Genomic DNA, 13,478 nt, shown 5'->3' with positions numbered 1-13,478 from the left:
CCCCGGACGGGCTTCCCGGGAACGGCGACAGTTCCTGCCCCTCGGCGGGCCCCGGGCTGTACGGAATGGTCCTTTTCCTGATCCTGAACGGGCCCTGGGCTGCCCGGAACGGGAACGTTCCTGCCCCTAGCGGGCCTTTTTGTGCTCCGGGAATGGGCTTTTTCCTACCCTTGAGCGGGCCTTTTCCTGATCCTGAACGGGCCTTTTCGTGCCCCTTCAGCGGGCCTTGTGCTATCTGGGAACGGACCTTCTTCTGCCCCTGAACGGGCCTTTTCATGCCCCTGTGCGGGCCTTGTGCTATCCGGGAACGGGCCTTTTCCTGCCCCTCAGCGGGCCTTTTACTGATCCTGAACGGGCCTTTTCCTGACCCGGGACCAGGAACATTCCTGCCCTTAGCGGGCCTTCTGCTGTCCGGGAACGGGCCTTTTCCTGATCCTGAATGGGCCTTTTGCAATCCGGGAACGGGCCTTTTCCTGACCCGGGACCGGGAACATTCCAGCCCCTCAGTGGGCCTTTTCCTGATCCAGGAACGGGCCTTTTCATACCCCAAGAATGGGCCTTTTTCTGCCCCTGAGCGGGCCTTTTCCCGACCCAGGAATGGACCTTTTTGTGCCCCTGAACGTGCCTTTTCCAGACCCAGGAATGGGCCTTTTCCTGACCCTGAATGGGCCTTTTCCCACCCCAGGAAGGGATCTTTTCCTGACCCAGGAATGGGCTTTTTCCTGACACAGGAATGGGCTTTTCCATCCCCTTGAACGGGACTTTTGCTGCCCCATGGCCCATCCCAGGGGGTTCTCCAGGGATCAGACACTTCCCCCTGGATGGGTTCATCAGGCCACAGGACCCGGGCTCTGCAATGCCCCAGCACAGTGTCTGCAGCTGCCAGAGCTCGGAACACTGCGTGATCCCCTCCTCTGCAAAACGTGGGATTCTTCACCCCCTTTGCAACACTCCAGTAATGACACACTCAAAGGGTAAAATCAGGCCCTGGGCTCCAGTCCCAGCAGTGGAAGTCTCTGGTGTTGGGAGTGTGATGGCCAGAGAGCCTCAGGAATGGTCAGGCTGGGAAGTTTCCGTAAGAGTTCGGTGACCCAGATGGGCCACCATGTCCGGAGCCTCCCATCTCCAAACATCCCCCTGCCAGCACTGGGTGAATTCCCCTGGGATCTTTGGAACAGGGAGAAGCAGAAGGCGTGAGCATTTAAAGTCCCCCGAGCAGATTCTGTACAAATTAATTACCAGGGTAGATGGGAGGCTCTCCATTCGTGTGGCATTTCGTGCAGATTGGGTGAAATCCTCGGCAGCGTGTGGAGCAGCACTGCTGAAGGCCAGGGCAAAGAGGGCAGAGAGTGCAGAGCAGGTGGGAAGGGCTTTGGGAGGCTCAAAGCAGGGCTTTGGGGGGCTCGAAGCTCCCCAGGGTTTTTGGGGCACAGCAGGACAGGAGTCCGGGCAGGACACGCCATCGGGGCAGGAAGTACAGAAACAAATTCTTTATTTATCTTTCAAAGCTCAGCAACCTGACACAAGGCACTGGAACCCACCCCCCGCCCGAGCACCTCCGGCAGCCCCTGTGCTGGGCATGGACCTTTCCCTATCCTGAGCAGAGGCCTTGGGAGAGCTGGATAAAGCTCTGCCTCCTCCCCCAGCAAAAGTCAGGAATGTGTCTCCACTGGCAGCCCAAGGAGTGAGAAAGAAAACTATTTTATTGAAGGCCACAGAGGCATCTCCTATTCCAGCCTCTTTCAGAGGAAAATGAGTGATGGAATTGGGTGCAGCCACCTCAGTGTTTCAGCTGTGACACTCCAACCTCAGTCTCATCCTTCAGAACAGGATTATTCCCCAGCAGTAACAAATAAGTGGCTAAGCCAAACAAGAACCCCGTTTTTGTAGTGAAAGCAGCGCTCAGGTGAACAGGCAGGTGTGGAGGGTCTGGGGATAATGTCCCTCCCAGAGGTTGGAGTGGAAGCCCAGGTGAGACCCAGGCACAAACAGCCTGATGATCCTGTGACGTGGGGCTGGAGCCAGCACGTGGGGGAGACTGGGGAGGTGTCCCAGGGATATCTGGGGAGCTGCCCCAGCACCAGGCCGATGAGGTGGGATTTTTTAGGGACAGGTCATTCCCTAAAAGGCACCATTCCAGTGACATCGCTTTATCCAGAGGAGGCTTTGTAACATAACCATTATTATTTATACTCCCATGAGTGAAGGAGACAGACCAAGCAGACGGGGCTGCTCTGACCAGGGCAGCAAGAGGCTTTTCTGATGTCACCAGTGACATCTTCCCCACGATACAGACCTCTGGGCAACATACACATACAGTGCAGCCAGGCTGTTAATGCTCCACACTAACAGAGGGCAAGTTAAGATGTAAATGTGCTTGCCTTTTAGATATTCAGGTTCTTTGTGTCTTAATTATCTCGATAAACTGAAGCAAGCCTGTGTTCTACACTCTCAGTTTTCCCCTGGGCAGCCTCTCACACTCTGCATCCAGGTTTGCTTCAGTTGCCATGCTTTGCTGGTGAACACAACAGCAAAGGGGCATCTGGTCAGGAAACAATTTAACTTTCCTATCTTTGGTTACAGCATTCTGTTTAAGCTGGGCTTTACCAGCCCAATTAGTAGGCAAATGGGTGTGCCAAGCATAAAAGCAGATTGGCCATGGTCAACCAGAATGGCCATTACCAACCAGAGCATGAACTAACCTAAGGCAAAAATCAGAGCAATTAACAAGGTATTTTGGAAAAAAAAAATACATTAAAGAAATAATTATTGGGCTGGCTGATCTTAAAAATCTTTTCCAACCTAAACAATTCTATGATCAGCTGCTTCCCCTCACCCAGACAGTCCCCCAGGCCTCCTTTAATCCTCCCCACCACAGAGTCTGAGCAGAACTTTCCTGTAGTCTCCTGAGCAATCCCCCTAGAGAGAGCAGAGAAAAGGAACACAATTAATTTTACAGCTCCATACGAGGCAGGACTCCTTCCAGCCCATATGATTTGTTGTAGGGTTTGAATTCCCTTCGACAATTTAATAACCAAGAACACTCAGGGACGTTTTCAGTACACAAATGTAAAGCCTCCTTAATGCCACTCCCTCTAAAACACCCCAGAGGTGTCTCCTGTGTCTCTAACATTGCAGAGCTTACCTTAATGAAGGAGTGGAGTGATTTCCCATACATGGACAGGAATTCCCTCCGGATGTACAGCATATCTATTTCCGAGCGGGACACCATCACCCGGATCAGCGTGCTGTCATCTGTGCCCAAGCCCTGGGAAACAGAGCAACCAGCCTCAGTTGCAAGGCATTCTGGGCAGCTCAGTGACAGACACAAAGGTTTGATCACTCGGCTTTCTGCAGGATCTGTTCCTAATTAGAGCATTTTTCCATTAATGCAGTGATCCACCACCAGCTCTGGGCTTCCTGAGGGAAAGGAGGTCCCATAGGAAAGCTCAGATTTCCCCCCCAGTTAACACAGAGTTTCCCTTTCTGTAATGGTTGCTGTCATGCTGCTGATTCAAGCATGGAAAGGCAGGGGGGGAAATACCAATCTCCCAGCCAAAGCTCTTTACCTTCATGGATTTGTACAATCTTTCAGCAAAATACGCAGGTTTATTCCGCATGCACTTCACTGCAAGGGGGACAAGAACAGGAGAAGTAAGGCAAATAAACCCTGGAGGACAAGGTTCTTCCAAACCCTTCCAGGCCTTTCTCAGTGCAGGTGTTTACTCTGTAAAGATGCAAGTCAGCAAGCACAGTGCAGACATCCAGTGACCTGCTGTCACTGATGTCTCCATGCTCAGTGCGCAGTAATAAAATATTTTTAAGGCTTTAAAGCTTCCTGACAGCAAATGTCAGCTCCCAAAGCATCCCTTGGGAAAGAAATATAAAGCACAGAGCTTTCTCCCCAGGTTTTATCTGCAAAGATTAAAGCACTGTGGCTTGTAAAAAAAGACAGACAGTATCTGCCTCCTGAAGCTGTGTAAACAGCCAGGGCAAGAGACAGGGTCTTTAATTATTTAATCAGTTTGTAGACAAAGTTTAAAAGCAGGGAACTCACCCACAGCTAACAAAGCGTCCTCAAGGTCTCCTGACATCTCGGATTTGATGCTCTCTGTGATGTCCTTATTAGCAATCCCTCTGTACACATCAAAAACTGGGAGGAAGAGTGGGGGATAAAAGGAGCCAGTGAGCTGCTCCAGGGCACACAGTGTGTAAACCCCCGGGGATCACTTTGCAAGATCAAGCTCCTCCTGCTCTGTATGAACATTGCACCATTATCGTGACACTGTAAGTTAAATCAGGGCTGCCCCTCAGAAATAATTCATTTTAATTAGCAGCTGTCTTGCTAATTGCCCTACCACTGCTGCAAGGATTTTCCAGAACTGCTGGTTAATGAAGGCAGTGTCTATGCCTGGCTCTGCCCCATGGGAGTCACTCTTCATTTTCTCAAATTTACGGGTTGGAGCAAGTTGCAGGGATGTTTATCTCTTTTTGTCTCAGGAGGGACTAAAGCAGCCTAAAAGAACTGAATGGAACTGGCCCTGATGATACCTGTTGTTTTAGGAAAGGGTCACAATCAGTTGCTGAACAAGTACAAAGCTCCTACAAAAGCACTGTCCTCACACAAGGAATAGAAGTCCAGGACATCACAGAGGTCCTACCTCTCAGCAGGTGGCACCTGTTCCGAGTGCAGAGGATGGACATGAACTGCACCTCATCTGTTCCCCATTTCTTCTCCCCAGCTTCATACAGGCACTTGAAGACATTATGAAGAGACAAAATGAGGCTGATTGAGAACACCACGTGTCCATCACGAGATTTCTACTCCACAGAATCATCTGGGTTGGAAAAGCCCTGTGGGATCATTGAGTCCAACCGTTCCCCCAGCACTGCCAAGGCCAGCACTGACCCATGTCCCCAAGTGCCACATGCACATGGCTGTTAAATCCCCACAGGATGGGGACTCCACCCCTGCCCTGGGCTGGTCAACACGTTTTTCCTCATATCCCATCTGGTCTCCACTTGGGGCTGCTGTCCAGCACAGTTCAGGCTTCCTCATCTCCCTTGAAAGAAACCAAGGTCCTGACAAAGCAGGGCTGCAGCAGGGATCACATGGACAAACCTGACAGCTCCTGCAAGGAACAGACTGCCACACACCTGAGCATCTTGCTGAGCAAGGGTCTCGTCCACAAATGTTCCCTCATCTCTGTTTCCCTGCAGAGAGACAAGGATGAAAAGCTCATTTCACCAGAGCAACTCATAGAAGCAAAACCTGCAAATCCTCCATTAAAGCCAGTTACTGGAGATGCATAATGGGATTCTTAATGTTGAATAATGGGTTACAAATACAGCAAAACGTGGCTTAGGTGTGATTTGTCCTTGCTTTTGAAATGAGCAACCATCCACTTTAATTGGGCCACTTAAAACACCTCCAGGGATGGGGACTCCACCCCCTCCCTGGGCAGCCCCTTCCAGTGGCTGATCACTCTCTCTGGCAAGAACTTCTTCCCCATGTCCAACCTAAACCTCCCCTGGGGCAGCTCAAGGCTGTGCCCTCTTGTCCTGCTGCTGGTTCCTGGGAGCAGAGCCCGACCCCCCCGGCTCCCCCTCCTGTCAGGGAGTTGCAGAGAGTGAGAAGGTCCCCCCTGAGCCTCCTCCTGTCCAGGCTGAGCCCCCCCAGCTCCCTCAGCTGCTCCTCCCAGCACTTGTGCTCCAGCCCCTTCCCCAGCCTCGTTGCCCTTCTCTGGACACGCTGCAGCCCCTCAACATCCTCCCCAAACCGAGGGCCCAGAGCTGGGCACGGCACTCGAGGGGTGGCCTCCCCAGTGCCCAGTCCAGGGGCACAATCCCTGCCCTGCTCCTGCTGCCACCCTGTTCCTGAGCCAGGCCGGGATCCATCGGCCTCTCGCCCCCCTGGGCACCCCTGGCTCACGTTCAGCTGCTGTCAGTCAGTGCCCCCAGGTCCCTTTCTGTCCCCCCACTCTGTCCCCAGCCCGTGGGGCTGCCGGGGGTTGTTGTGGCCAAAGGGGCAGGACCTGGTTGAACCTCATCCCCTTGGAATCAGCCCATGGATCCAGCCTGTCCAGGTCCCTCTGCAGAGCCCTCCAGCAGATCAACACTCCCCCCCAACTTGTTATCTGTGAATTTGCTGCAGTCCCCTCACCCTGAGGGAGAGCTGCTCAGGTCCACCCTCTGCCCCAGCCTGGACTCACCGTGGCGAGGGACACGAGGACCCTTCGGAACATGGAAGACGTGTCCGACACGATGTCGTCCTCGAGGCTGGAGCCGTATTCTGGCCAGGGCACACACAGAGCAGGGCTGTTAGCAACAGCTCCAGCACCCACACCCTGCCTGTCCCCAGCCTGGGCCAGTATAAGCTGGGTGAGGACGTAACTGTGCTCAGGGCCCTGCACACCACAGACCCATGGAATGGTTTGGACTGGAAAAGCCCTCTAAGGTCATGGAGTCCAACCTCTCCCCTGGCACTGCCAAGGCCACCACTGACCATGTCCCCAAGTGCCACATCCACAGGGCTGTTAAATCCCCCCAGGGATGGGAACTCCACCCCTGCCCTTGGGCAGCTGTGCCAGGGCTGGACAGCCCTTTCCAGGAAGGAATTTCCCCAGTGTCCAACCTGCCCCTCCCCTGGCACAGCCTGAGGCCGTTCCCTCTCCTCCTGTCCCTGTTCCCTGGGAGCAGAGCCCGACCCCCTCTGGCTCCCCCATCCTGTCAGGGATTGCAGAGCCAGAAGGTCCCCCCTGAGCCTCCTTTTCTCCAGGCTGAGCCCCCCAGCTCCCTCAGCTGCTCCTGCTGCTCCAGCCCCTTCCCAGTTCCTGAGGAATCCAAAAGTGACCCCAGGATTGGAGGTGCCTCAGCAGTGCCAGCACAGAGGGATGGTCACTGCCCTGGTCCTGCTGCCACACCATGGCTGGTACAAGCCAGGATCATCCTTGGCCTTCCTGGATTTCCTCACAGCATTCCATATTTAGTGGCACAGGGCAAAATTAAGCAGCACAGCCAGTATTTAACTGGCAAAAATCCACACAGGGACAGATGTCCAGCTGAGAGACGTAACCACCACACCCTGCTTATTTACACCCACTCAATATCTGGGTGAAATTCTAGTCCTTGAGGCTGGCAGACCCTTCTCCTCCCTCCTCACACCCCCTGCTCACACACAGGTGACATTTCAGACACTGCAGAGGGCTCTACGTACGGATTTTGTAGTTCTCGTTAATGCGCCGGATCTCATCGTTCGAGCGAGAGGCCAGGATTTCAATCAGGCAGCCTTCATCTGTCCCTGCTCCCTGGGCAATGGCAAAGACACGATCCAAGGTTATGACAACTGTCTGGATGGGCAACTAGGACTTTTAATGTACCACTGTGCCATGTCATACAGAACTGACCACAACTTAGGCAACACAAAAGAAGATTTCCAAACCTTTAGAGCCCTCCTCAGCTCGTGCACGTCGTACATGGCGGTTGGAGTCATCAAACCAACAATCACCTTTTCAAAATTCCCACTCAGCTCAGACTTCAAGTCGTCAATCAAATCCTAGAAGACAGAGAGAGAAGAGGAGGTGAAAGAAGATACAGTTTTGAGAACAGGAAGAACTCGTTCACAATTTTCTTCATGCTCCAGCCCTCCTTGGATAAAGAGGGAGGTTACTGGGAAGTGAACAAGACCAGAATGAACTTGGCCAAGGAAGGCTTGTGCTAATCACACTCTCATGGAGACCAGGATGTTGCTCACATTTCACCCCAAATGCAACCCCAAAAATGTCTGCAACTTCCAGTTAAAGCCACAGCCACTGATCTCTGAAGAACACCTACCCTGCCAATGGTGCTTTTATAGGTGATCAGAACCTGCTGGCGTTGGGAAGTGTTCAGCTTGGTCAAGTGTCTCAATGATGGCATCTTCATCTGTGCCTGGAAGAAACCAATGGAAACCAGTCAAGCTGCTTGTTCAAGAACCAGGCACGTGCTCTGGTTGTGCCCAGGGTGTGCCATTAACCACCCAACCCTCACCCAAGCTGGCTCTCAGCTGTGCAGCAGTGCCCCAGCCCAGCCACAGCATGGCAGTCCCACCCCACAGGGCAGAGGAAACAAGGGCCTGACTGTGGCCAAGACTTGGATTTCCAGTGGGGTTCAACTCGCTCAGTTCCTTCCAGTGCCCTCCCAGGGCAGGGGGGTGATGCCAAGGGCTGGATTTCCCCTCCAACAAACACCATGAAAACATTCCCAATCCTCAGGGGGATGAAGGAGGCTTTAACAGTGGAGGGAAACCAACTTACCAAGCCCCTTCATGGCCTTCCTTAGTGCCTGTGCCTCTTGCTCAGCACTGAAGCTCGAGACTCCCTTGATTGTTGCCTAAACCCACAGGAGTTAAGAAAGGCAGACACAAAGTCAAACATACACAGAGATGAATTAAAAACAAAGAGTATGCAAAAGATGCAAACATGGTGACAGTGTAAAGTCCACCCAGCAAACAGGAGTGATTTTACACCAGGGTTCCATCCTAAACAGAAGTGGTTTGTTCAATAGGGACGTCCCAGCCACTTAAGAAATAAGCCACAGGGACACAGAAAGGAGCAAATATCCTAATGTGGATGCCCATGGAGCAACCTGCTCTAGTGGAAGGTGTCCCTGTCCATTGGCAGCAGGGTGAACTGGATTCAACCTGGAGAGAATAAACCCAGGAAGTTCAGCTAGAGAAATTCATGCTCTTTGAACCAACTGATATCCGACTGGTTTGCCATTAACTCCCCAAAAGGAAAAGCCTATATATGTGGGTCATTCTTTAGTATGAGGAAGCAGAGAGGTGATAAATCCCCCCCCATGAAGGGCCAGACAGTGATAGTGCTCTTCCTGCTGGGTCCTTATCTGAGCTACACTCCCCAGGTTTATGTGGCCTGGCACAGGGTGGCACAGCAAACACACTCACTCACCATGGTGCTCGGGTTTGGTCAATCCGGCACTGTTCGTGTCCCCAGGCACTCAGCTGCAGTAAAAAACACGGGGGGTGTTAGTTTTCTAGGAAATAATTAATAGAACACACCTACCCTTGCAGGTTAATGGGGCTGGGGAAGTAACCCTCTAATTCTTTGAGGGCTAGAAGCATCACTGAAGTGAACAGCAGCTTCCTTTCCAGCCCTGCTCTGCACCGAGCAGATCATGACAGCACAGGGCCAGGGCCAGGCTGGGAGGGCAGACAGGTGATTAGTACTGCTAATTTAATGGGATTCGTTACCATTGCCACATTTGTGACAGCCTGCCTGAGGCTGCAAGGAGAAGCAGACAGGGTTACCCTGGGAGCAAAGAGAATAGACTGGACTCCTGTGTCCTTCAAAACACACAGTGTCACCTTGGCAGGTGAGAGCCTGAGGGTGAAGAAGGGTGAGGGTGAAGTAGGGTGAGGGTGCCCACACAGCCCTAAGAGCCTTCATGGATCCTGCCTGGGAGGCAGAGACAACTTTGTGAGGCAGGTGAGCACACAAAGGATAACCTCACTCGAGCACTGGGGCAGGAGAATTATTCCCCCTCTTAATATTTTAATGAAACATTTTGTATTCAACATCTCAATTTGGTGCAGTCTGTTCTTCCTTGTAGGGCTGCAGTTTTAGCTGGCAAAGCCCTCAAAACCACCAAAGATTAACTGCTGTCTGGCCACAGTTCTTATTTCTGCTCATAACTTTGTTTTCATGCATACAGCCTATACACCAACACACCCTAATTATTTTCCCATATCCCTGATCATCTGACAGGATGTCAAGTACTAGGACAAGGTTCACTCCCCTGTGTTATCCCAGCATCACAGGAGAGCAGTCAGGAGAGGCAGGCAATACACACACAGAAGAGTGGAATTAAATACAAAATAAAAGATGCAAGCACAGGGACAGAAAGTGAAGGCCACACATCAACACTGGTGGGTTTAGTCCAGGAGGGAGTGAGCTCTCACACTGAGGCAGAAGCAGAGGGGCCAGCAGTGGATGACATCTCTCCTCGTGGTGCTCAGTAGCTGCTCTCCATGAGCCCAGACAGTTGTGCAAGAGCAGGAGTGTGTTTGCTCATGCTCCACATGACTCCTACAGATCTGGAATGCACCAGCACTGCTGTTCAGGCCACTTAACTCACAGTGTGACACCAGCCATGGATGTTACTCAGGGGCACTCCCCAGTGTTCCCCAGGTCATCTCTACGTCACTGCACCCTGTGCAATCAGGCAACATATGGAAATTATTAATGTTGGGTTTGCTTTCTTTCATCTGATCATAAATTTCAGTGGTTCAGATTATGACCTAGGCCTCAGAAAAATAATGTTTGCTCTCCTCTAATCTTTTACAGAAGTAAAAAGCCAATTTTATTTGCTTTTGTCAGACACTAAATAGAAGGCTTCAGATTTCACTAATGTTTTTATGATGCAGTTTTACCATCCAGCTGGTTTACACACAGCAGCAGGAATATCAGACAGGCTGGTTCAGCAAGTCAATTAAAGGGCAAAAGAAAGGTCAGTAACAAGGGAAAGGGGGCAGGAGGTAGAGAAATTCTGAGTGCAAGTGAGCTGGCAGGAAGGAACCAGACCATGAGGAGAGGCTGCTGGACTGGAATGGGGGCAAATGCTCTCACAATACCCATTTACAGCAGGAATGTCACACTGAATATTGACTGCAAGATTCTGATTTCTTCATCCAGTGAACATCACTGAGAGTCTAAAGAGCAGAGCACTGCAAAAGGCAGCACTGCAAACCCCACTGCTCTAGCTGCAGCTGCTACTTTGTTCCTGGAGTATTTCCATGTATTTCTAAATGAGCCACTGAAGTTACAGGTGGGGGAGCTCAGCAGTCCAGCAATGGCCCCTGGCCCTGTGACCCTTTCAGAGCCAAAGGTGTCTGCACAGACTGCTCAGGCCGGGGCTTTAGATGAATAAAACCCTCCTAAGCCACCCCTTGGTTAGCAGAGAGAGAAAGGAATGGCTCAGCAGATTTGCCAGTGCTCAGCAGCTTAACACAATTCCTGGCCTGCAGCTCCATCAGGGAAAACCAGCTTCAGGATAGGAGCAACACTTCATTCCATGGTTTGAAGGATTAAACTGTGCATGCAAAGAGTCAGCCAGCCAGCCCTATGGTGCCCTTATGTTATTTATCTCACCCCAGAATAAAGGCCTGACACAGCAAACCTGGCTTAGAACAGGCTCAAAACACTGTGCCCAGAGACAGTGCAAGCATCCCTCCCATTACTCAATCTTTTTCCACGGAGATCTTTTCCTGGCAGGCAGTTTTGAGTCCATATCAACATCCTCTAAAAGCTGAATCCAGAATAAACTTAATTTATCAGAAAAATGCTGAGACTGTCCCGTGTTCTGCAAACTCAAGCCTAGGCTCGCTCTGAATCAGGTTCTTCTGACTGTGCTCAGAGCACACCCAGGTACCAACAAGCAGAGCTCCCGACAGCTCCACAGGATACAAACACCGGGTTTTTCCCCCAGTTTGAGCTCGCAGCGTGCTGCCAGTCCCACACCTCGGCTCTGCAGTGAAACCCGCTGTTTGTGACCCATTCCCGTGCGAGGCAAACGCTGGACTCGTCGGACGAGTTCTCCCGTTCTGGGCACGTTCACCCGACCACAGCCCACACCCTGCGCCGGCTCGGCTTTTCCACTGCTCCGTCACCGCCGCCGTTCCCGGAGAGCGGGATGTGCTCCAGGAGCGTCCCGGCTCTGATCCCGGCCCAACCTACAGCTCAGGAAAGCATCTCCCTTCTGCCCCGAGCCAGCTGAAATATCCCCGCGCCTCCCACACGGTGACCTTTAGCAGGCCACTGCCCGCAAAAGGAGTAAAAATACAATTTTTACAGCCTCGTGCTCCTCATTTAGCCTGTCGCCCACCCGTGCCGAGCATCCCGCGGGGAGGACGTGGCAGCCTGGGCATGGCAGGAATGGGAACCAAACCCCGAGCTGCCTGTGTCCGGGAAGGGCCAGCCACCTTCCCCGTTCCTCCAGGCCCCGCTGCCCGCCCGTCCCCAGCTCGGGCTGAGCGCCAGGGCTGCCCCAGCCCCGGCACGGCTGTCACTGCCCAGCCCTGGTGTCACTGCCCAGCCCTGGTGTCACTGCCCAGCCCTGGTGTCACTGCCCAGCCCGGCTGTCACTGCCCAGCCTGGCGAGCGGGGACAGCGCTTGGCACCGTCCCGGGAACCTCTGGCCCCGTGACAGGGGGGACCCCCAGTCCGCTTGGCACTCACCTGCTGTCCCGGCAGGACCTGGCAGGATGGGGAGAGCTCTGCTGCCTGCCCTGGGTGGCAAAGTCCCCGCCCTGGCGCGGGGTGGGACCCGCACGGCAGTGACGGGAGGGCGATCCAGCCCTCCCTGCCCTTCCCTAAACAAACAGGAGGTTGTAAAGCAGAGCAGGGAGAGGTTCCCCAGGGAGCCTCACTCCATGTAGGAAGGGCACTTTTGGGGTTACTCTGAGGACTGAGAGGCTGGAATGGCTTCCACGCTCCTCGGCATTCCCTGTAAAAATCCCTGGGAACAGAGCGGGGCTGTGGCCGCAGCCTCTGATCCCTCATTGTGCGCTGTCTGGAGCAGGGCACACCAAAGGGGGAGCGAGGGGGACGACGGCGTGGAGCACACGGGCAGAGCAGCCTCGAGCAAGAAGCCCTGTTCCTCCCCCCGTGTTGTTTGTGGGGTGTTTCTTACCTGTCCTGTCTCCTTTGCTCCCACTGCACCTCTCCGGGTCTTCAGCATCATTCCCCCTTGTCTAAGAACTCTGTGTCACAAACGGCCACGATTTCTGTAACAATTATTATCTGCATAAAGATTATTCATTTTGCCCTCATAAATGGCACCGCCCTCAAGTCAAAACCCTTCAGGCAAAGGGACTTGAGTCTCACCCCGATGTGACCCTGCCAGGGTCAGCCATGGACATGTTCATGGGGCTGACAGAGGGAAATCAGCCTTGAATAATACATGGCTTATCTTCAAGTGTTTATCCTCAGGGATTTTGGTCTCCTCTGATGCCAAAAGTACCATTATTAAAATGGGTAAATCAGCCCTCTCAGGTTCTTCTTTCGAGCTGAGAGGACAGCTCTATCTCACCCCTGTGCCTCTTTGCACATGCTCTTTTGCTGGAAGGGACCTAAATTTAGCAGCTAGGATGCAGCTGTGTGGTTTATTTATTACAGCTCAGCCTCCCAGAACTGCCCCACGGAGCTCAGCACCTACTGCTGATCCGGGGATACATGGACCAGGGAACAGGCAAAGCAGGTTCAAGCCTCCAGCCCTTTCTTTTTCCACTGCAGAGCCTCTTCCTTGCAAACTCTGGCACTTTCCCCTTCCCAGGATTCAGGGGATGGTACATGTTGCCAACTGTCGCTAAGGAGAAACTTCTCTTTCCTACGTCTACAGAAGTTTCCATTCTCATCCCTTCCTCTCACGTCAGCATTCCCTGCTCTGGGCCTGTTTTAATCCACCAGCAGAACTGCTGTGTT

General features: G+C 52.8%; 1 protein-coding gene across 1 annotated transcript; it reads right to left on the bottom strand.

Annotated features, from left to right (window-relative positions):
• Positions 1-1,475: 1,475 nt before the first annotated feature.
• On the bottom strand, positions 1,476-12,487 carry ANXA4 (annexin A4). Its single transcript, XM_050334446.1, is given in 14 exon segments — positions 1,476-2,919; positions 3,146-3,268; positions 3,570-3,628; positions 4,058-4,153; positions 4,662-4,755; positions 5,158-5,214; positions 6,213-6,292; positions 7,217-7,307; positions 7,442-7,555; positions 7,834-7,899; positions 7,901-7,929; positions 8,295-8,370; positions 8,949-9,001; positions 12,234-12,487. Coding segments are annotated over 13 exon segments (948 nt in total). The 5' UTR covers positions 8,952-9,001; positions 12,234-12,487; the 3' UTR covers positions 1,476-2,859.
• Between the last annotated feature and the right edge of the window lie 991 nt (positions 12,488-13,478).

The sequence above is a fragment of the Myiozetetes cayanensis genome, unplaced genomic scaffold (assembly GCF_022539395.1).
Source record: "Myiozetetes cayanensis isolate MyiCay16 unplaced genomic scaffold, myiCay2020 scf53, whole genome shotgun sequence".
Taxonomy (NCBI): domain Eukaryota; kingdom Metazoa; phylum Chordata; class Aves; order Passeriformes; family Tyrannidae; genus Myiozetetes; species Myiozetetes cayanensis.
Note: the sequence above shows the minus strand (reverse complement) of the source record. Positions and strands in the feature narration are given on the sequence as shown.